At 47.3% G+C, this 20,663-nt stretch overlaps 1 protein-coding gene across 2 annotated transcripts in view; it reads right to left on the bottom strand.

The window, feature by feature from the left end:
- The window catches only part of DUSP9 (dual specificity phosphatase 9), a 114,517-nt gene that overhangs the window by 33,430 nt on the left and 60,424 nt on the right, over window positions 1-20,663 (bottom strand). For both annotated transcript variants that reach the window (XM_082263515.1, XM_082263516.1), the window contains one exon: window positions 1,644-2,158. In XM_082263515.1, coding sequence (XP_082119641.1) covers window positions 1,644-2,001 — 358 coding nt within the window. In that variant the 5' untranslated portion in view covers window positions 2,002-2,158. The remainder of the gene's footprint in view (window positions 1-1,643; window positions 2,159-20,663) is intronic.

The following is a 20,663-nucleotide window of genomic DNA, read 5'->3' as shown; positions in this document are numbered from 1 at the left end:
TTGGCTGTCTTTTTATCTAACGCGGCTTTTGTCGCATGACTGTGCACTGTCACTTTGTATGTATAGATAGTGATTACTATTTTTTTATGATGTTTCAATAAACGTTATTTTTATTAAATTTGGATAGTGATTGTCTTTATAATCCCATCTCTAGGGAGTAATTTCTTGTTCATTTCTGTAAGACTGCGTGTTTCATGATTTGCAAGCAGGATCTTATTTAACATTAGAGACTAGGTTTATTTTTTTTTATTTTTTAAAACAGCATAAAAGGCAGTACCTATTTTCGGTGAGAAATGTCCGTTGTGCTGCTGGTTGCTTTCTTAGTTGAAATCACAAGTCCTCTGCTCGCCACCCCTACCCTCCCCCCATACCCCCGCAGTGGTAAGCTTCCAGTGCCATGGGCAGGGCTGGGACAAAAGGCGGGGAGAAGGAGCAACTGCAAGTTAGGAAGGAGGAAAGAGGGGTAGGCAGGAGGGTCAAGGAGTGGGAAGGAAGGCACTCCCTCACCGCACACATTCTCCAGATTAGTGGTTTGCAACCAGTGGGTCATTGCTCCATATCTGCTCTGCCAGCTACTGCTGTCGTGCTGTACTCCAACATGTCCACTTTCCACCCCATCCACGCACAAATGACGCGAAAAAGGGGGCAGAGAATCGGTTCAGATTAGCATACCCAGTCTATAGCTTGCATTAGCAGCGGGAGAGGAGGGCATAGTTCTGCATTTTTGCCCTGAGCATTGGATAAACCTATCCCAGTGCTGGATGTGGGAGTTAATACTGTCACTTGCCAAGAGTGCTGACTATGTCCCTCTCCTCCATTCATAGAAGTTTCCGACAGTGAAAAGCACTCCATAAAGGAAGGACAGGCAGATGAAAGGAATATCCACCTCCACCATTCATAGAGTGCTTTTCATTGAGGTCATTGTGTAGGCAAATGCAATCTACTTTCTCCACTGCAGGTGGTGCTCTTCCACAGCGGCACTGCAGTTGGAGAGGAAATCGATAGGAACATGGTTTCTCTATGGCTTCCTGGGTCACTGGGAAACCCCATGGATACTGCCACTCCATGTGACTCTAGCAGCCATCTTGGGTCAGGCAGACCCATTTTAAGGCCCTGGCTCCCAGGTTTGGCTTGCATTTTGCAAGTTGGTATAGTGGGGACAGGTACCCCGTCTGGTAGGCACAGAATAAGTAGCAGGGAAAGGTTTCTAATGAGGAGGGAAAACGTAGGGCTTGCAATCTCCTTGAACATCTTCCTGCTTAAGCAGAAGACAGTCTGGCCACATTCTGCCCCTCTCAACAGGTGCTATCAGTTTGGCTGAATCCTGCTCTATACACACTGTTGGAACTGTGAGAGTTCCCAGCTGGGCTGCCTTCCCCTGGGTTATTTGTGAACTGTCTTGCATCATTTCAATACAAGTTCTTTCATGGAGGGGGGTGTTTCTTAATGCCACTACACCACGCTGCACCCCACCTACAAATATGCTGCTCGACACAGGACCCAGAAGATCAGAGATATCACAAATATGCATATATATAAACATTGGTCCAAACTAAACCAATGTAACTATACAATACAGATCAAACCTGGAGTTCAGCTTTAAGAACTTTTTAAAAACTTACAGTACAGATGTCATCACTTACCTTGCAAGTAGTAGGCTGTGCACCCTTCCTTCCTAAGTTTCTGCAGCAGGGTTACGAGAACCGATTCCTGTTCTTCTGACTGAACCCCAACACGTGTTGGGAGGCTTGCGGTGCACTCATCGTACAGAAGAGCCACCCCTCTTGACACCGGAGGGGAGCCTGGAAGAAGGGAGTGGGCAGTAAGGTTTCCTTTGCGTAGCCTTCGAAGCATCAGGCCAGGCAATGCCACATGGAGAGCCTTCTCTACATGAGAGGAGTCATAAAGCTCCCGACTACGACAGTCCAAAATACGAATGTTCTGAGCAGGAGAGTCCAGCTCATCCCGCAGCCAGGTGGTGGTTTTACAGAGGGGCTCCATCTGTCCAGCTCACATGAGAGCAACCATAGGAGCGAAAGGGAGGAGAATGTCTTTCCACCGGAATGGATTTGCTTGAAAGGTTTTGAGGTTCCCTCACAACAAGGAATGGAGGTAAAGGTTCTTTCTGTGGTGTTTCTCAATGGTTCAGGGCATTTCCCTGGAAAATAAGAACACAAAATACTTGTAAAGAGAAAAGATTTGAGTATAAACAATCAATAACGAGGGCTGACAAATCTTAAGCTCTGAATCTCCATAAAACATATTGTCACCAAGGTCATGCAGTTCCTAATTAAGAATGAGCTTGGGTTAAGGGTTGGTTTGGTCAAGCTCTGGTTCTTAGTTACATAGTAGGTGAGGTTGAATAAAGACAATAGTCCATCCAGTTCAACCTGTGTAGGTGTGTGTGGCTGTAATCATCTCACATAGCCCTGAATGTCCTTGAGATGTACGTCTAAGAGTCTTTTGAAAGCCACCATACTACCCGCAGAAACCACCTCTTGTGGTAGAGAATTCCACAATCTTGTAGCCCTAACAGTAAAGAACCCCCCTCGTTGCCTGAGGTTAAAACGCTTCTCCTCTAATTGCATTGTATGCCCTCGAGTCCTCATGCAATCCCTTCGATTGAACAGCTTTTTTTCTAAGCTGAGATCCCCATTGAGATATTTAAAAATTGCTATCGTGTCCCCCCTCAGGCATCTCTTCTACAGGGAGAATAAATCAAGTGATTGCAGACGCTCTTCATAATTAAGGTCCTCCAATCCCCTAATTAGTTTAGTTGCCCTTCTCTGGACTCTCTCCAGCTCCAACACATCCCTCCTGAGGGCTGGCGACCAGAACTGGACAGAATACTCCAGATGCGGTCGGACCAGAGTAGCACATACCATGGAGTTCTCAAGACGTCATTGACCTAATATAGCCACGGGACCATACTAGGTCAATGATGTCATTGACCTAAGATGGCTATGTGACCATACTAGCCCAATGATGTCATTGACTTAATATGGCCACGTAACTAGACTAGGTCAATAATGTAATTTACCTAATATGGCCATGTGACCATGCTAGGTCATTGATGTTTCAAACATTCCCATCTCATGTGTATCTGGAGCTGTGGAATGGGGAAATCCCCACCTGCAGGTGGTTGGCCTGGCACTGACAGCTTCCTTCCAGGTTTGGACCGAACCCAAGCTGATCCCTATTCCCAAGCACTGATTTTTTGCTATCAGTTGGGCTATGCCAGCACAGCAAGGGTTAACTGCTCGTTTAGGTCTGGGGGGGGGGAGTAAAAACACTTTAGGCTGACCTTCCTCTCCCCGTGCTCCTCCCTTCTCCAGCAGTGGACTATCCCTCTGTGTCATCACACCACCACAAGGCTATGGATACTGCATTGGTCTTGATAACTTCAGGACATTAGACCTCTGTAGTCTTCTGGTATGCCAAACAGGGCTGTGCAATGTGGCAGAGCTGTGTAAATCTTAGGCCCGGATAGACAGAAATACAAATCCTTGAATCTGACAGGTAAAACACTTCATTAAGACTTGCAGCATACCACAACATACATACTCCTAGACAAATAAGTTAAAGTAATATTCAACTGTCAGTATTTAAGCACTTTTATCAGCTAATTTAATCACTTACTGATTATGAAACTTCTTTATCTTTTAATCCTTGCCCTTTGTTCGTGTTTAAGCCGGTGCCATGGTAGCTGCCCCAGGTTTTCTATTTTAGGGTGGCTCCTTTCTCCTGCAGCATCCTATGGAGCCACCCTTGTATGCAGGGACAAGACTTGGCATCAACAGAAACACAAAGCCCCATAGCCAAGGATGGCAAGGCACTCCTCTGCTCTTTCCTCCTCCTCCAAGCTACCAGACTGGCTGCAGACTGCACTGCCCACAGTTACGGTATCTCTTTCCTATGAAGACTGGAAGTTCAGGAGCACTTAGAGAGCAGGAACCAGCAGCATTGAAAGTTGTAAACTGTAATTTCTGGGGGAATAATTTTAACAAATGTCTACTGTAGAATGTTTATTTTATTGTGCTTAGAGTGCTATGCTAATTGGGCTGAAGGTTTAATACTACTTTATGCATAACTCTAGCTAATACGTTTTAAGCAGTTACAGCAAAAAAAAATTTTATTTAGGAAAAAAAAGTTTAAGCCATATGAGTAAGATACTCCTACACCCATGTAAGTACCCCTGACAGTATTAACCACTTAAGCCCCAGAGGATTTGGCTGCTGAAAGACCAGGCCCTATTTTGCGATTCGGCACTGCGTGAATTTAACGGACAATTGCACGGTCGTGCGACGATGTACCAAAATGAAATTGACGTCCTTTTTTTCCCCACAAACAGAGCTTTCTTTTGGTGGTATTTGATCACCTGTGCAATTTTTATTTTTTGAGCTATAAACAAAAAAAAGAGTGACAATTTTGAAAAAATAACAATATTTTTCACATTTTTTTTTATATAAAATTCTCAAAAAAAATGTAAAAATCTAATTTTTTTGTATAAAAAAATCGCAATAAGCGTATCTTGATTGGTTTGCGCAAAAGTTATTGCATTTACTAACTACGGGAAAGATTTACAGTATGTCATTTTTATTGTTTTTTTTTTTTAACTAGTAATGGCGGCGATCTGCGGATTTTTTGCGGGACTGCAATATTGCGGCGGACAGATCAGACCCCTGACTGACATTTTTGACACTTTTGGGAGTACCAGGGACATTACTACAGTAATCAGTGCTATAAATATGCACTGTTACTGTCAAAATGACACCGGCAGGGAAGGGGTTAATTTTATTGGTGATCAAGGGGTTAAGTGTGTCCCTAGGGGCGTGATTCTAACTGTCAGGGGGCGTGGCTTGTTAGATCATCACAGAGACATACGATCCTACGTAGTAGGATCGCATAACCTCTGTGATGATCTAAGGGAGAATGACAGACGGCTGTGTTTACATCAGCCGTCTGTCTTTCTCCATCTCCTGTGGGAGATCGCGAGTGGCCGGCGGACAGCGGAGCCGGCGGTCACACGTGCGGGGAAGGCAGGGAACGAGCGGGGGCGGGAGCGTGCCTGTCATGGTCTTACCTTCTTGCTGTTCTCCTTCGTTTGACATGTGCTGGCGGCCATCTTGGTTTCTGGGTTTCTTGTAGCCTCCCACCCTGCGGCTCCTCCTTCCCACTGGGAGGAGCTGGATGCCTAGCTCATATATATAGGAGGTCTGTGGCTTCAGTTCCTTGCTTGGTCCTCCTGTGTTCACATGCTTCTAAGACTGCTGCTGCTTCTGGTCCCTGATCCTGGCTTCGTCTGACTACCCTGCTGGTTCCTGATCCTGGCTTCGTCTGACTACCCTGCTGGTTCCTGATCCTGGCTTCGTCTGACTACCCTGCTGGTTCCTGATCCTGGCTTCGTCTGACTACCCTGCTGGTTCCTGATCCCGGCTTCGTCTGACTACCCTCCTGGTTCCTGACCTCTGGCTTCGCAAGGACTCTGCCTCGGTTTCGCCATCCGTTTGGACTTCTGCTTTACAGCTTGATTTTCAATAAAGCCTTCTTATTTTCACTTATCTGTTGTTGTACGTCTGGTTCATGGTTCCGTGACATTAGGACCAAGCCATGAATTCTGACGGTATAGGGCCATCCTCGCTACCCACGCTGGTTGCCAGACTTGATCATCAGGATCACCTGTTGGGTCGGTTCGCCGTGGCGTTGCAAACCCTGCTTGAACGCACGGTTCATTTCGCTCCCGTTGCCGATGGGTCGGTTGTCGCTCCTGGGCCCGCTCCTACTGCCGCTCCGGTTGTTGTGCCAGAGTCTACCCCGACACCTGTTGTTGCGCCTGCGGTGTTTCGGGGTATGACCGGTTCTGCCCCCCTTCCACAGCGCTTTGGGGGAGAGCCAACTCAGTGCCGAGGTTTCCTTAACCAGGTGGGCATTTATTTCGAGTTGCTGCCACATGCCTTTCCTACTGAGAGATCAAAGGTGGGCTTCTTAATTTCGCTGCTCTCGGACAAGGCCTTGGCCTGGGCCAGCCCTTTATGGGAGAACAACAATCCGGTGGTTGCCGAGTTTTCCGGTTTTGTTGCTTCTCTTCGGAGGGTATTCGATGTGCCGGCTCGTGCTGCCTCTGCTGCAAAGCTCCTTATGTCCATCGGACAGGGTTCACGATCCGTAGCTGAATACGCCATTGAGTTTCGTACCCTGGCAGCAGAGGTGGGCTGGAATAATGAGGCTCTGGTCGCTGCTTTCTCTCATGGTCTCTCGGATGCCTTGAAGGATGAGGTTGCAGCTAAGGACCTACCAGTGGAGCTCGAGTCTCTTATTTCTTTCTTGATTTTGATTGACACCAGACTCAGGGAGAGACCTTCCTTTAAGGAGAGTCTGCGGAGGCCTCCTAACAGATTGGCGCCTACCTTTGCTGTCCCACCCGTGCCTCCCTCTCCTCCCACGCCTCCTGGGGATGACTTGGCTGGGGGTGAACCCATGCAGCTGGGCTTTGCTCGCCTGTCCGAGGGGGAGAGGGTACTCCGAAGACGCGAGGGTCGATGCATGTACTGTGGTCTCGGTGGGCATTTTCGGTTGGCATGTCCGAACCGTCCGGGAAACGCTCGCACCTGAGATCCTGTCGGGGGCAGATCTTGGGTGGAGTCTCCTCGTCCCCGGTTTCCCGTGTTGACAAACCACTGATCACTGTTGTCCTCTCCTGGGTCGGGGGCTCAGTGACGACCCAGGCATTGGTGGACTCTGGTGCTGGTGGTTTGTTCATTGATAGTGTGTTCGCTGCCGCCAATTCCATTCCTCTGCAGGCCCGAGGTTCTCCACTGGCTCTTGAGGCGATAGACGGCAGACCCCTTCTGCCGCCACACGTGACTCATGAGACCCTTCCAGTGGGGATAGCCATTGGTGCCGTTCACAGAGAGTCGGTCTGCTTCCAGGTTATTTCGTCTCCACACTACTCGGTGGTCTTGGGGTACCCCTGGCTCCAGAAGCATAATCCGACTTTCGATTGGAGATCGGCCGAGATCCTCTCGTGGTCACCGCAGTGTGGGGCTAGTTGCATCCATGGGCCTGTCAAGTTGCTGTGTACTTCCTCGGACTCTCTGTTGCCTCCTGAATACGAGGAGTACCGGGATGTATTCGATAAGGTGCGCGCGGTTGCCCTACCTCCGCACCGCCCATACGATTGTGCCATCGAGTTACAACCTGGTGCCGTTCCTCCTCGTGGCAAGGTCTATCCACTGTCGGTAGCGGAGAATGAGGCCATGGAGGAGTACGTGAAGGAGGCGCTTTCACGTGGACACATTCGCAAATCCTCGTCCCCGGCAGGGGCTGGATTTTTCTTTGTGAAAAAGAAGGGCGGTGAGTTGAGGCCTTGCATCGATTACAGGGGTCTCAATCGCATCACGATCAAGAACGCTTACCCGATTCCCTTGATTTCCGAGCTGTTCGATCGCCTTAAAGGGGCCACGGTCTTTACCAAACTCGACCTGAGGGCGGCATATAACCTCGTAAGGATCAAGGCGGGCGATGAGTGGAAGACCGCGTTTAACACCAGGACCGGTCATTATGAATCCTTGGTTATGCCCTTTGGGTTGTGCAATGCGCCCCAGTCTTTCAGGAATTCATTAACGATGTTTTCCGTGACCTGTTGCAGCAGTGTGTGGTGGTCTATTTGGATGACATCTTGGTATATTCTGAATCCATGGAGACCCACATTCTGGATGTCAGACGAGTGTTGCAACGGTTACGAGAGAACAAGCTGTTCGGTAAGCTTGAGAAATGCGAATTTCACCGATCCCAGGTAACCTTCTTAGGTTACATCATTTCCGCTGAGGGGTTCTCCATGGATCCTGAGAAGGTTTCGGCTGTCTTACAGTGGCCCCAGCCCAGTGGTCTTCGCTCCCTGCAGCGCTTTTTGGGCTTCGCCAATTATTATCGGAAGTTCATCAGGGACTTTTCCATGCTAGCCAAGCCTCTCACGGATCTGACCAGGAAGGGCAGTAATTCCCAGGTCTGGCCGCTCGAGGCCATCCGAGCTTTTTAGGCTCTAAAGTCCGCCTTTGTGTCGGCTCCGATTCTGTCGCATCCCAACCCTGGGTTGCCCTTTGTCCTCGAGGTGGACGCGTCTGAGATGGGAGTAGGCGCCCTTCTGTCTCAGCGTAGAACACCAGAGGGTCCTCTGCTTCCTTGTGGGTTTTACTCCCGGAAACTGTCTTCCGCGGAGTGCAACTATCAGATTGGTGACAGGGAGTTATTGGCCATCGTGCAGGCCCTTAAAGAATGGAGGCACTTGCTCGAGGGTTCGGTGGTTCCGGTCCTCATCCTGACGGACCACAAGAATCTGACCTACCTTTCTGAGGCCAAGAGATTGACACCACGTCAGGCCAGATGGGCTCTGTTCTTGTCACGTTTTAATTACGTGGTCTCCTACCTACCCGGTTCCAAGAACATCAGGGCGGATGCCTTATCACGGCAGTACTCCGACCTGTCCAGGGAGGAGTCGATTCCGACTTCGGTCATACCTCCGAATCAGATCCTGGCCGCCATTCGCACCAGCCTGACCTCTCCCCTGGGTGAGCAGATTTTGGCGGCTCAATCTGGTGCTCCCTCTGGGAGACCCAACGGCAGATGTTTTGTGCCTGAGGAGTTGCGCACTCGGTTGTTGCGAACCTACCATAACTCCAAGATCGCGGGGCATCCTGGAAAGAATCAGCTGTCCTGGGCTGTTTCACGTCTGTTCTGGTGGCCTTCCCTACGTTCCGACATCGCCGCATATGTAGCGGCATGCTCCGTTTGTGCCCAGAGTAAGTCCCCTCGGCACCTTCCGTTGGGCCTTCTGCAACCCATAGCCACTGGGGAGCGCCCATGGTCACACCTGGGGATGGATTTCATTGTGGACCTCCCTGCATCCCGAGGCCATACGGTCATTCTCATGATTGTGGATCGATTTTCCAAAATGTGCCACTGTGTTCCTCTCAAGAAGTTACCCTCTGCACAGGAGTTGGCCACGATTTTTGCCAGGGAGGTCTTCCGGTTGCACGGTCTGCCCAAGGAGATTGTGTCGGATCGGGGGAGTCAGTTTGTGTCCAGGTTCTGGCGCGCCTTTTGCTCCCAGTTGGGGATTCATCTCTCCTTCTCCTCTGCCTACCACCCTCAGTCCAATGGGGCCGCAGAACGATCCAATCAGGCCTTGGAGCAATTCCTTCGTTGCTATGTCTCCGATCACCAAGACAATTGGGTTGACCTCCTGCCTTGGGCTGAGTTTGCCAGGAACACGGCGGTGAACTCCTCCTCTGGGACGTCTCCCTTCATGGCCAATTATGGGTTCCAACCTGCCGTGTTACCGGAGGTATTCTCTCCCCAGGATATTCCGGCTGTGGAGGATCACCTTTCCGTCCTACGTGCTTCTTGGGTACGGATCCAGAAGTCCCTTGAGGTCTCTGCGCAGCGCCAGAGACTCCAGGCTGATCGCAGACGAGCGCCTGCTCCTTCCTACCAGGCCGGAGACCGTGTATGGTTGTCCACCCGCAACCTCAACCTTCGAGTGCCCACTCCCAAGCTGGCGCCTCGCTTTGTTGGTCCCTTCCGAGTGCTTCGCAGGGTAAACCCGGTAGCCTATGCCCTTGCGCTTCCTCCTGGCATGCGGATCTCCAACGTGTTTCATGTCTCCCTGTTGAAGCCACTGGTGTGTAATCGTTTCACTTCCTCGGTTCCTCGGCCCCGTCCGGTCCAAGTGGGCAATCGTGAGGAGTATGGTGAGTATGAGGTGAGCAATATCCTGGACTCACGCCTGGTCCGCGGTCGGGTGCAGTTTTTGGTTCATTGGCGTGGTTATGGTCCAGAGGAGCGTTCCTGGGTTCCCTCCGCAGATGTCCATGCTCCTGCCTTGCTCCGAGCCTTCCACGCACGCTTCCCTCAGAAACCGTTCTTTACTCCGCGGAGGAGGAGCCCTTGAGGGGGAGGTACTGTCATGGTCTTACCTTCTTGCTGTTCTCTTTCGTTTGACATGTGCTGGCGGCCATCTTGGTTTCTGGGTTTCTTGTAGCCTCCCACCCTGCGGCTCCTCCTTCCCACTGGGAGGAGCTGGATGCCTAGCTCATATATATAGGAGGTCTGTGGCTTCAGTTCCTTGCTTGGTCCTCCTGTGTTCACATGCTTCTAAGACTGCTGCTGCTTCTGGTCCCTGATCCTGGCTTCGTCTGACTACCCTGCTGGTTCCTGATCCTGGCTTCGTCTGACTACCCTGCTGGTTCCTGATCCTGGCTTCGTCTGACTACCCTGCTGGTTCCTGATCCTGGCTTCGTCTGACTACCCTGCTGGTTCCTGATCCCGGCTTCGTCTGACTACCCTCCTGGTTCCTGACCTCTGGCTTCGCAAGGACTCTGCCTCGGTTTCGCCATCCGTTTGGACTTCTGCTTTACAGCTTGATTTTCAATAAAGCCTTCTTATTTTCACTTATCTGTTGTTGTACGTCTGGTTCATGGTTCCGTGACAGTGCCCTACAAGCTCGTGGGCGAGTGCAGTATATAGTCGTGCGGCAGTTGGCAAGTGGTTAAATACACTGAACAAAATCACACCAGATACTGACTGGTTTTCGGATCCCTCCAGACCCCCCTCAATACAGTAAAACTGCACATTTTAGAGTGGCCTTTTATTGTGTCCAGCCTAAGGCACCCCTGTGCAATAATCATGCTGTCTAATCAGCATCTTGATATGCCACACCTGTGAGGTGGATGGATTATCTGGGCAAAGGAGAAATGATCACTAACACAGATTTAGACAGATTTGTGAAAAATATTTGAGAGAAATAGGCCTTTTGTGTACATAGAAAAAGTCTTAGATTTTTAAGTGCAGCTCATGAAAAATGGGGGCAAAAACAAAAGTGTTGTGTTTATAATTTTGTTTAGTGTAGTTAGTTCCAACCCATGCAACTGTATTTTGTTGCTTGTCCTCTTAAAGGAAATGGAAAAAAAAAACAGAGTGGCCCCAAACGTCTTCTGGGGTCCCTGCCGGCGCTCTTGGCTTCTCCTCTTTTACATGGGTCACTATAGCAAGCCGCTTGTTATGGGGGTGCACCTGCCAGCTAGTTTCTGAGCCAGGTGGTGTACATCCATAGACACACACAGCGTAGCTCATCCACGCCCCTCACTACCTCCTAACAGGTTTTGATTGAGAGCAAAAGCCAATGGCTTCCTCTGCTGCCTCTGTGTCCTGTGAGGAGAGGGAGATAGATCAGCGATTCTGCAGAGAGGCACAATGCTGGCGTGAGAGGGGGCTCAGGTGGGGGGGGGGGGGGGCAGGGGGCAATAGAAATACTGAAACTTTTTTTATCTTAACCACTTCAGCTCCAGAAGGTTTACCCCCCTTCATGACCAGGCCATTTTTTGCGATATGGCACTGCATTATTTTAACAATTACGCAGTCGTGCAACACTGTACCTAAACAAAATTTATGTCATTTTTTTCCCTACAAATAGAGCTTTTGTTTGGTGGTATTTCATCACCTCTGTGGTTTTAGTTTTTTGTACTATAAACAAAAAAAGGCCTATAATTTAAAAAAAAAAAACAAAAAAAAAACAATATTTTTTACTTTCTGCTATAAAACATATCCAATAAAAATGTAAAAAAATCAAAATTTTTCATAAATGTATGCCAATATGTATTCTGCTACATATTTTTGGTAAAGAAAAAAATCCCAATAAGCGTATATTGATTGGTTTGCACAAAAGTTATAGTGTCTACAAACTATGCAATATTTTTATTTTTATTTTTTTACAACTTTTTTTACATTTTATTTTTTTACTAGTAATGGTGGCGATCAGAGACTTATAGTGGGACTGCAATATTGCGGTGGACAGTCGGGACACTAACTGACACTTTTTAGAGAGCAGTGACACTAATACAATGATCAGTACTAAAAAAATATGCACTGTCACTATAGCATAGACACTGGCAGGGAAGGGGTTAACATCAGGGGCGATCAGAGGGTTTAATGTGTGCTTGACATGTGCTTTACTACTGTGGGGGGGGGGGGGGGTTTGTACAAGGAGAAGGCATGGATTGGTTCCTCTGCTTAGCATGAGGGTCAATGTCTTCTGTAGTGACAGAACGGCGATCAGGGCCATCTTATAGAATGGGCACGCTGGGCAGTTGCCCGGGGGCCCCACCTGCCCAGCAACCCAGTCCCAGCTAAGCATTACTCCCAATTCCCGTGTGCATCGCACCACCGAACTTAGCAGGTGGCAAGCGCCTGTGAGCCCTGCGCTGCTGTCAGGCCACTTGGGCCATGGAGGGGAGCCCACAACTGCAGGAATGCCTGTCCGCTTCCACAGGAACAGGCACACAGGACAGTCGAGTCTGACTCCCATCCGTGTGTGTTCTCCGGACCCAGCCACCCAAATTTTAAGCTGTCATTAGCCTGGCACTGCTGTACCAATAAATATAGCCTTATCGATAATTTACATTTTTATTCTCGTGGGTGATTGTGTAGGCAGGGCCCCAGTGCACTGCATTGCCCGGGCCCTTTAATACTCTTAAGATGGCACTGACGGCGATCTGCCTTGATTACAGATCCGCTGTTCTGTCACTGTACCGAAGCATCAGCGGATGTCCACGGACATCGAGTCCACCGTACCCGCCAATCAGCTCCCGCTGATTGGCGGGTACGGTGCTCCGTCTCTAGTAATTAATCTACAGACCTTTACATTTCATACAATGACAAAAATAAGAAAGGGCATTCATGAGCAGAGATATGAACTCATCACTGTGCTGCTTTGCACAAGTTAGGGATGGTCTGGGCTCAGAGGAAGTGGGTTTCATGATGCTGGCCATCAGATTAAGGACATCTAGTGTCAGAAAAAAGTAATGCAGGGAAAATCTACTAACGATAGGTAAATATTGCAGCTAAAGCTGTTTTTTTATTTTTTTATTTTACTTTTGAATAGGGCTACTTGTTATTTTTAACAGTAGTTTTCCTTTAAGGTAAATGCAGCAATAGTAACTCAATATCTATGCTCATGGAAAATAAATGATACTTCCCTTTAACCGCTTGCCGACCGCTGCACGACTATTTACTGCACCAGTCTGGCTCTCCTGGGCAAACCGACGTAGGGCTACGTCGCTCGCCCCCGCTCGTTCCCTGACATCCTCGCGCGAGTGACCGGCGGCTCCGATGTCCGCCGGTCACTCGCGATCTCCCGCTGGAGAGGGAGAAAGGCAGGCGGCTGATGTAAACAAAGCCGCCTGTCATTCCTCCTGGTGTGATTGCAGAGACTATACGATCCTGCTATGTAGGATCGTATGTCTCTGTGTTTACATCACAAGCCACGCCCCCCCCACAGTTAGAATCACGCCCCTAGGGATACATTTAACCCACTGATCACTAATAAAGTTAACCCCTTCCCTGCCAGTGTCATTTTGACAGTAACAGTGCATATGTATAGCACTGATTACTGTAGTAATGTCACTGGTACTCCCAAAAGTGTCAAAAATGTCAGTCAAGGGTCCGATCTGTCCGCCACAATGTCGCAGTCCTGCAAAAAAAATCGCAGATCGCCGCCATTACTAGTTAAAAAAAAAACAATAAAAATTACATAAATCTTTCCCATAGTTAGTAAACGCAATAACAAAATACGCTTTTTTTTTTACCAAACATAGGTAGCAGAAAACAAATTGGCGTAAAATGTTAAAAAATTTTGATTTTTACATTTTTTTGGGGGGAATTTCATGTAAAAAAATGTGAAAAATATTGTTATTTTTTCAAAATTGTCGCTATTTTTTTGTTTATAGCGCAAAAAGTAAAAATCGCACAGGTGATCAAATACCACCAAAAGAAAGCTCTATTTGTGGGGAAAAAAGGACGTCAATTTCATTTGGGTACAGTGTCGCACGACCGCGCAATTGTCCATTAAACTCACGCAGTGCCGAATCGCAAAATAGGGCCTGGTCAGGAAGGGGGTAAATCTTCCGGGGCTTAAGTGGTTAAATCCATGCATTTTATCAGTATCCTGCCAATGTGAGATATCTCTTCTATAAAGTCTGCTGCTTTTATACCTGGGTGTAGAGACGGAGAAGAAAACGTATTTTGCGGAACAAACACATTTATTATCAACAGGCAGCAGATTTAAAGGGTGCCGTATAAATCATGAGCGGATACAATGGAGTAGGCTGATTAGGTGGGGATACCTCATAAAACATACTGAAAGGAAGGGTTGGATTGGTGTCCCCAGCATTTCAATCATAGGTGCTCTTAAAAAAAAGTGATAAAATAAATAATAACATTTATACGTATGAAGATTACGAAAATAGAACTCCAGCCAAAAAAAAAAACAGATAAGAAATGAATAGCCCGATTCAAAGGTAAAATAACCATCCAGAGATTTACCTACAGTACTTTTCTTTCTGCCCTTGGATGTCCTCAGATTGATGGCCAGCATTATTCAACCCATTACTTCTAAACCAATTTATCCCAGGCGTGCCCCCAGCCTGTGACTGGACAGTGAAAGGATAAGCAGCACAGCTCATCTCTCTGTCACTCTGCTCTCTCCTTCTATCAGCATGTTCCTTGTCAAAACATGAACTTATTGGCTCTCTCTCCTGCTTTTTCCTAAACAAGCTGCAGGAACATCAGCTGATTAGGTCGCAATACTTAATAAAATATACTGAAGGAAAGGGCTGGATAACTGTTTCTATGATTTTAAGCATAGGTGGTTTTAAAAAACTGTAATGAAATAGTAACTGAAACAATATATTAAAATATTAGTGTTAGGGTTTCAGGGACAATTAGTGTGAAGGTTATAGGGAGGGCTAGTGTTAGGGTTAAAGTTAGTGTTGGTGTTATAGAAAGCAGGTTTACTGTGAAGGATTACCATTAGGAGTGTAGGTAGGGTTAGAGTTAGGGGTTAAAAAAAGGGGTTAAAGTTAGGATTTCAAGGAGGGTTAATGTTAGGGTTACAGTTACAGGGAGGGTTAGTGCTAGGGTTAAAAGCAGGTTTACTGTGAAGGTTACAGAGAGGGTTGGTCCTTTAGAAAGGATTACCATTAGGAGTATGGGCAGGGTTAAAGAAAGGGTTAATATTAGGATTACAGGGAGTGTTAGTGTTAGGATTATAGGGAGGGTTGGGGTTATAGGAAGGGCCACTGTTGGATCACAGGTAGTGTTAGGTTAAGGGTATAGAAAAGGTTATTGTTAGGGTTACAGGGAGGATTAGTGTGAAGGTTACAGGGAGAGCTAGTGTTAGGGTTGCAGTTTGTGTCGGTGTTATAGAAAGGGCTACTGTTAGAATTACAGGTATGGTATTGTTAGGGTTACAGGTAGGATTAGTGTTGGGGTTACAGGTAGGATTAGTGTTGGGGTTATAGGTAGGATTAGTGTTGAGGTTACAGGTAGGAATAGTGTTGGGGGTTACAGGTAGGATTAGTGTTGAGGTTACAGGTAGGAATAGTGTTGGGGTTACAGGTAGGAATAGTGTTGGGATTACAGGTAGGAATAGTGTTGGGGTTACAGGTATTAATAGGGTTGGGGTTACAGGTAGGATTAGTGTTAGGGTTACAGGTAGGATTAGTGTTAAAATTAGGGTTATTTTTAGAGCTATAGAAAAGGTTAGTGTTGGAATTACAGGGGCGGTTAGTGTTAGAGTTGTAGAAAGGGTTAATGCTAGCATTAAAGGGAGGGTTAGTGTTAGGGTTACAGGGATAGTTAGTGTTAGGGTTAAAAGTAGGGTTAGTGTAAAGGTTACAGAAAGAATTAGGGTTACAGGGAGGTTTAGGGTAAAGGATACAGGGAGGGTTAATGTTAGGGTTACAGGGAGGGTTGGGGTTATAGGAAGGGCTATTGTTGGATCACAGGTAGTATTAGGTTAAGGTTATAGAAAAGAATATTGTTAGGATTACAGAGAGGGTTAGTGTTAGGGGTACATGGAGTGTTAGTGTTAAATGTAGGGTTAGCGTGATGGTTACAGAAAGGGTTAATATTAGGGTTACAGGGAGGATTAGTATGAAGGATACAGGCAGGGTTAGTGTTAGGATTACAGGGAGGGTTGGGTTTATAGGAAGGGCTACTGTTGGATCACAGGTAGTGTTAGGTTAAGGTTATAGAAAAGAATAGTGTTAGGATTATAGGGAGGGTTAGTGTTAGGGTTACAGGGAGGGTTAGTGTTAAGGGTTACAGGGAGGGTTAGTGTTAGGGTTACAGGGAGGGTTAGTGTTAGGTTTACAGGTAGGGTTAGTGTTAGAGTTACAGGTAGGGTTAGTGTTAGGGTTACAGGTAGGGCTAGTGTTAGGATTACAAGGAGGGTTAGTGTTAGGGTTACAGGTAGGGTTAGTGTTAGGGTTAAAGGTAGGATTAATGTTAGGGTTACAGGTAGGGTTAGTGTTAGGGTTACAGGTAGGGCTAGTGTTAGGGCTACAAGCAGGGATAGTGTTAGGGTTACAGGCATGGATAGTGTTAGGGTTACAGGCAGGGAGAGTGTTAGGGTTACAGGCGGGGATAGTGTTAGGGTTACAGGTGGGGATAGTGTTAGGGTTACAGGCAGGGTTAGTGTTAGGGTTACAGGGAGGGTTAGTGTTAGGGTTACAGGTATGATTAGTGTTAGGGTTACAGGTAGGGTTAGTGTTAGGGTTACAGGTAGGGTTAGTGTTAGGGTTACAGATAGGGTTAGTGTTAGGGTTACAGGTAGGGCTAGTGTTAGGATTACAAGGAGGGTTAGTGTTAGGGTTACAGGTAGGGTTAGTGTTAGGGTTACAGGTAGGGTTAGTGTTAGGGTTACAGGTAGGATTAGTGTTAGGGTTACAGGTAGGGTTAGTGTTAGGGTTACAGGTAGGGTTAGTGTTAGGGCTACAAGCAGGGTTAGTGTTAGGGTTACAGGCAGGGTTAGTGTTAGAGTTACATGTATGATTAGTGTTAGGGTTACAGGTAGGGTTAGTGTTAGGGTTACAGGTAGGGTTAGTGCTAGAGTTACAGGTAGGGTTAGTGCTAGGGTTACAGGTAGGGTTAGTGTTAGGGTTACAGATAGGGTTAGTGTTAGGGTTACAGGTAGGGTTAGTGTTACAGTTAGAATTAGTGAATACGTTTATTTAAGGTTTACAGGTAGGGTTAGTGTTAGGGTTACAGGTAGGGTTAGTGTTAGGGTTACAGGTAAGGTTAGTGTGAGAGGAGACATAGGAAGGGGCATCATTCTCTCTATCAGCTACAATACGTGTAGCACAGTGCACATACAGTACAGTGAAGTCTTTTTGCTATTCTATTACATTTTTATACAGTTTCAGCTCCATTTTTAGGTTTTGCCTTCTGGTCTCTCTTGTCTGCACCATCCTAAATACACCCAACACCACAATGAATACAATTCTTGATATTGTCCCAGGTCTTTGTGTTCTTCCTGAAAATTGAGATCCGGCCTTGACGGATGCTCCAACATTTGTTCCTATTCACAAACCTACACATTGATACCATCTGGAATGCCTGAGAGCTAATCAAGTACAAGTTGTTAAAAACTGTAGACTATTTTTAAGGGCTAAGATCATCCAAGGCACAATGTAATATTAGGTGCTTGTGGGTCTGTGTTTAGTGCTGAAGGACAAGAAGAGGAGGCAGCACCATAGGGCAACAACCATATTTATTTTTTTTCTAGTTTTTATGCCTTTCCTGACCACATTGAAATATTTTTGACAACTTACCACCTACAGTATTACCTGGCTGAAAAATTCCAGCCTCTTGCTTTTTCTTTTTTTTGTTTACTAACTCCTACCAGTAGAGCTTATCAAGGTCTCTGGTACCCTGTAGATATACTTATTGCAGCCCATTCCTGCTGATTTTTGCAAGATTAGACCACAATCTTCTAATGTCCTGGTGCCCAACCTGTAGCATTTTCTTTGTGCGGTCCTTGAGGCCCCTGTAGATCCCTTGTAGCATGTGTGCAGTCTCTTCCTATCTCCTGTAGCATGTCCCCAGTCTCTTCCTATCTCCTGTAGCATGTCCCCAGTCTCTTCCTATCTCCTGTAGCATGTCCCCAGTCTCTTCCTATCTCCTGTAGGAAAATAATTAGCCGCACATCCAGGGATTCCAATAGGTTTCAAATACCTTTATTTCCAAAAGTTGCAAATGATGACACCAAAGACACCAGCATGAAGTCTCGTAGACGCGTTTCACACATACATCTTGTGCTTAATCATTACTGAGCACAAGATGTATGTGTGAAACGCGTCTACGAGACTTCATGCTGGTGTCTTTGGTGTCATCATTTGCAACTTTTGGAAATAAAGGTATTTGAAACCTATTGGAATCCCTGGATGTGCGGCTAATTCTTTTCCTACAAGTGTTCCCACGGAGGTGGGCCGGGGCCAGCACTGGATATCCTATCTCCTGGCAATCACCACACACTATACACCTGGAGCAGTGTCTTTCCTTTCTTCAGTATCTCCTGTAGCATGTCCCCAGTCTCTGACCATCTCCTGTAGCATGTCCCCAGTCTCTGACCATCTCCTGTAGCATGTCCCCAGTCTCTGACCATCTCCTGTAGCACGTCCCCACTCTCTGACTATCTCCTGTAGCATGTCCCCAGTCTCTAACCATCTCCTGTAGCATGCCCCCAGTCTTCGACTATCTCCTGTAGCATGTCCCCAGTCTCTGACCATCTCTTGTAGCATGTCCCCAGTCTCTGACCATCTCCTGTAGCATGCCCCCAGTCTTCGACTATCTCCTGTAGCATGTCCCTAGTCTCTGACCATCTCCTGTAGCATGTCCCCAGTCTCTGACCATCTCCTGTAGCATGCCCCCAGTCTTCGACTATCTCCTGTAGCATGTCCCCAGTCTCTGACCATCTCCTGTAGCATGTCCCCAGTCTCTGACCATCTCCTGTAGCACGTCCCCACTCTCTGACTATCTCCTGTAGCATGCCCCCAGTCTTCGACTATCTCCTGTAGCATGTCCCCAGTCTCTGACCATCTCCTGTAGCATGTCCCCAGTCTCTGACCATCTCCTGTAGCACGTCCCCACTCTCTGACTATCTCCTGTAGCATGCCCCCAGTCTTCGACTATCTCCTGTAGCATGTCCCCAGTCTCTGACCATCTCCTGTAGCATGTCCCCAGTCTCTGACTATCTCCTGTAGCATGTCCCCAGTCTCTGACTATCTCCTGTAGCATGTCCCCAGTCTCTGACTATCTCCTGTAGCATGTCCCCAGTCTCTGACCATCTCTTGTAGAATGTCTGCAGTCTCAGGCTATCTTCAATATTATGTCCCCAGTCTCTGGCCATTTTCTGTAGCATGCCCCCAATCTTTGACCATCTCCTGTATTATGATGGCAGTGTCTGACTATCTCCTATAGTATGTCTGCAATCTATGACCATCTCTTGTAGTGTGCCTGCAGTCTCTGACTATCTCCTGTAGCATGTCCCCAGTCTCTGACCACTATTATTATTATACATGATTTAAATAGCACCAATAGTTTACGCAGCACTTTACAATGTAAAGGGGGGACAGTGCAATTACAATACAGGTCAATACAGAAGGACTAGGGGGGCCCTGGCCAGGGAGCTTGCAATCTAAAGGGAACATCTCCTGTAGCATGTCCCCAGTCTTTTACTATCTCCTGTAGTATGTCCCAAATCTCTGACCATCTCCTGTAGTATGTCCCCAGTCTTTTACTTTTTCCTGTAGCATGTCCTCAGTCTTTGACCATCTCCTGTAGCAAGCCCTCAGTCTCTGACTATCTCTTGTAGCATTTCCCCAGTCTCTGACCATCTCCTGTAGCATGTTCCCAGTCTTTTACTATCTCTTGTAGCATGCCCCCAGTCTCTGACCATCTCGTGTTGCATGTCCTCAGTCTTTGACCATCTTCTGTATCATGTCCGCAGTCTCAGACCACTTTCTGTAGCATGTCTGTGGTCTCGGACCATATCCTTCAGCATGTCTGCAGTTTCTGACCATCTCCTGTAGCATGTCCCTCAGCCTCTGATCATCTCCTGTACCATGTCCCTCAGCCTCTGATCATCTCCTGCGGCATGTCCCTCAGCCTCTGACAATCTCCTGTAGCATGTCCCCAGTTTCTGACCATTTCCTGTAGCATGTCCCCAGTCTCTGACCATCTCCTGTAGCATGTCCCTCAGCCTCTGACAATCTCCTGTAGCATGTCCCCAGTTTCTGACCATTTCCTGTAGCATGTCCCCAGTCTCTGACCATCTCCTGTAGCATGTCCCCAGTCTCTGACTATCTCCTGTAGCATGTCCCCAGTTTCTGACCATTTCCTGTAGCATGTCCCCAGTCTCTGACCATCCCCTGTAGCATGTCCCCAGTCTCTGACCATCTCCTGTAGCATGTTCCCAGTCTATGACCATCTCCTGTAGCGTGTCTACAGTCTCTGACCATCTTCTCTAGCATGTCCCCATTCTCTAACCATCTTCTGTAGCATGTTTGCAGTCTCATACCACCTTTTGTAGCATGTTCGTTGTCTTAGACCATATCCTATAGCATGTCCGCAGTCTCAGACCATCTTCCATAGCATGTCCTCAGCCTCTAACTATCTCCTGTAACATGTCCCCAGTCTCTGACAACTCATGGTTGAAGGAAAGAAAATTACATAATGTATGGCCTGCCTTAGTTGATTAAATCAGATGCTGAAAGTGCTTAAAACCTGTGGGTGTAATATCATTTTAAGCTAGACCACAATTACCGGCA

This window comes from Pelophylax lessonae (genome assembly GCF_965119305.1).
Source record: "Pelophylax lessonae genome assembly, chromosome: 7".
Taxonomy (NCBI): domain Eukaryota; kingdom Metazoa; phylum Chordata; class Amphibia; order Anura; family Ranidae; genus Pelophylax; species Pelophylax lessonae.
This window is presented reverse-complemented; position numbering and strand designations above follow the sequence as displayed.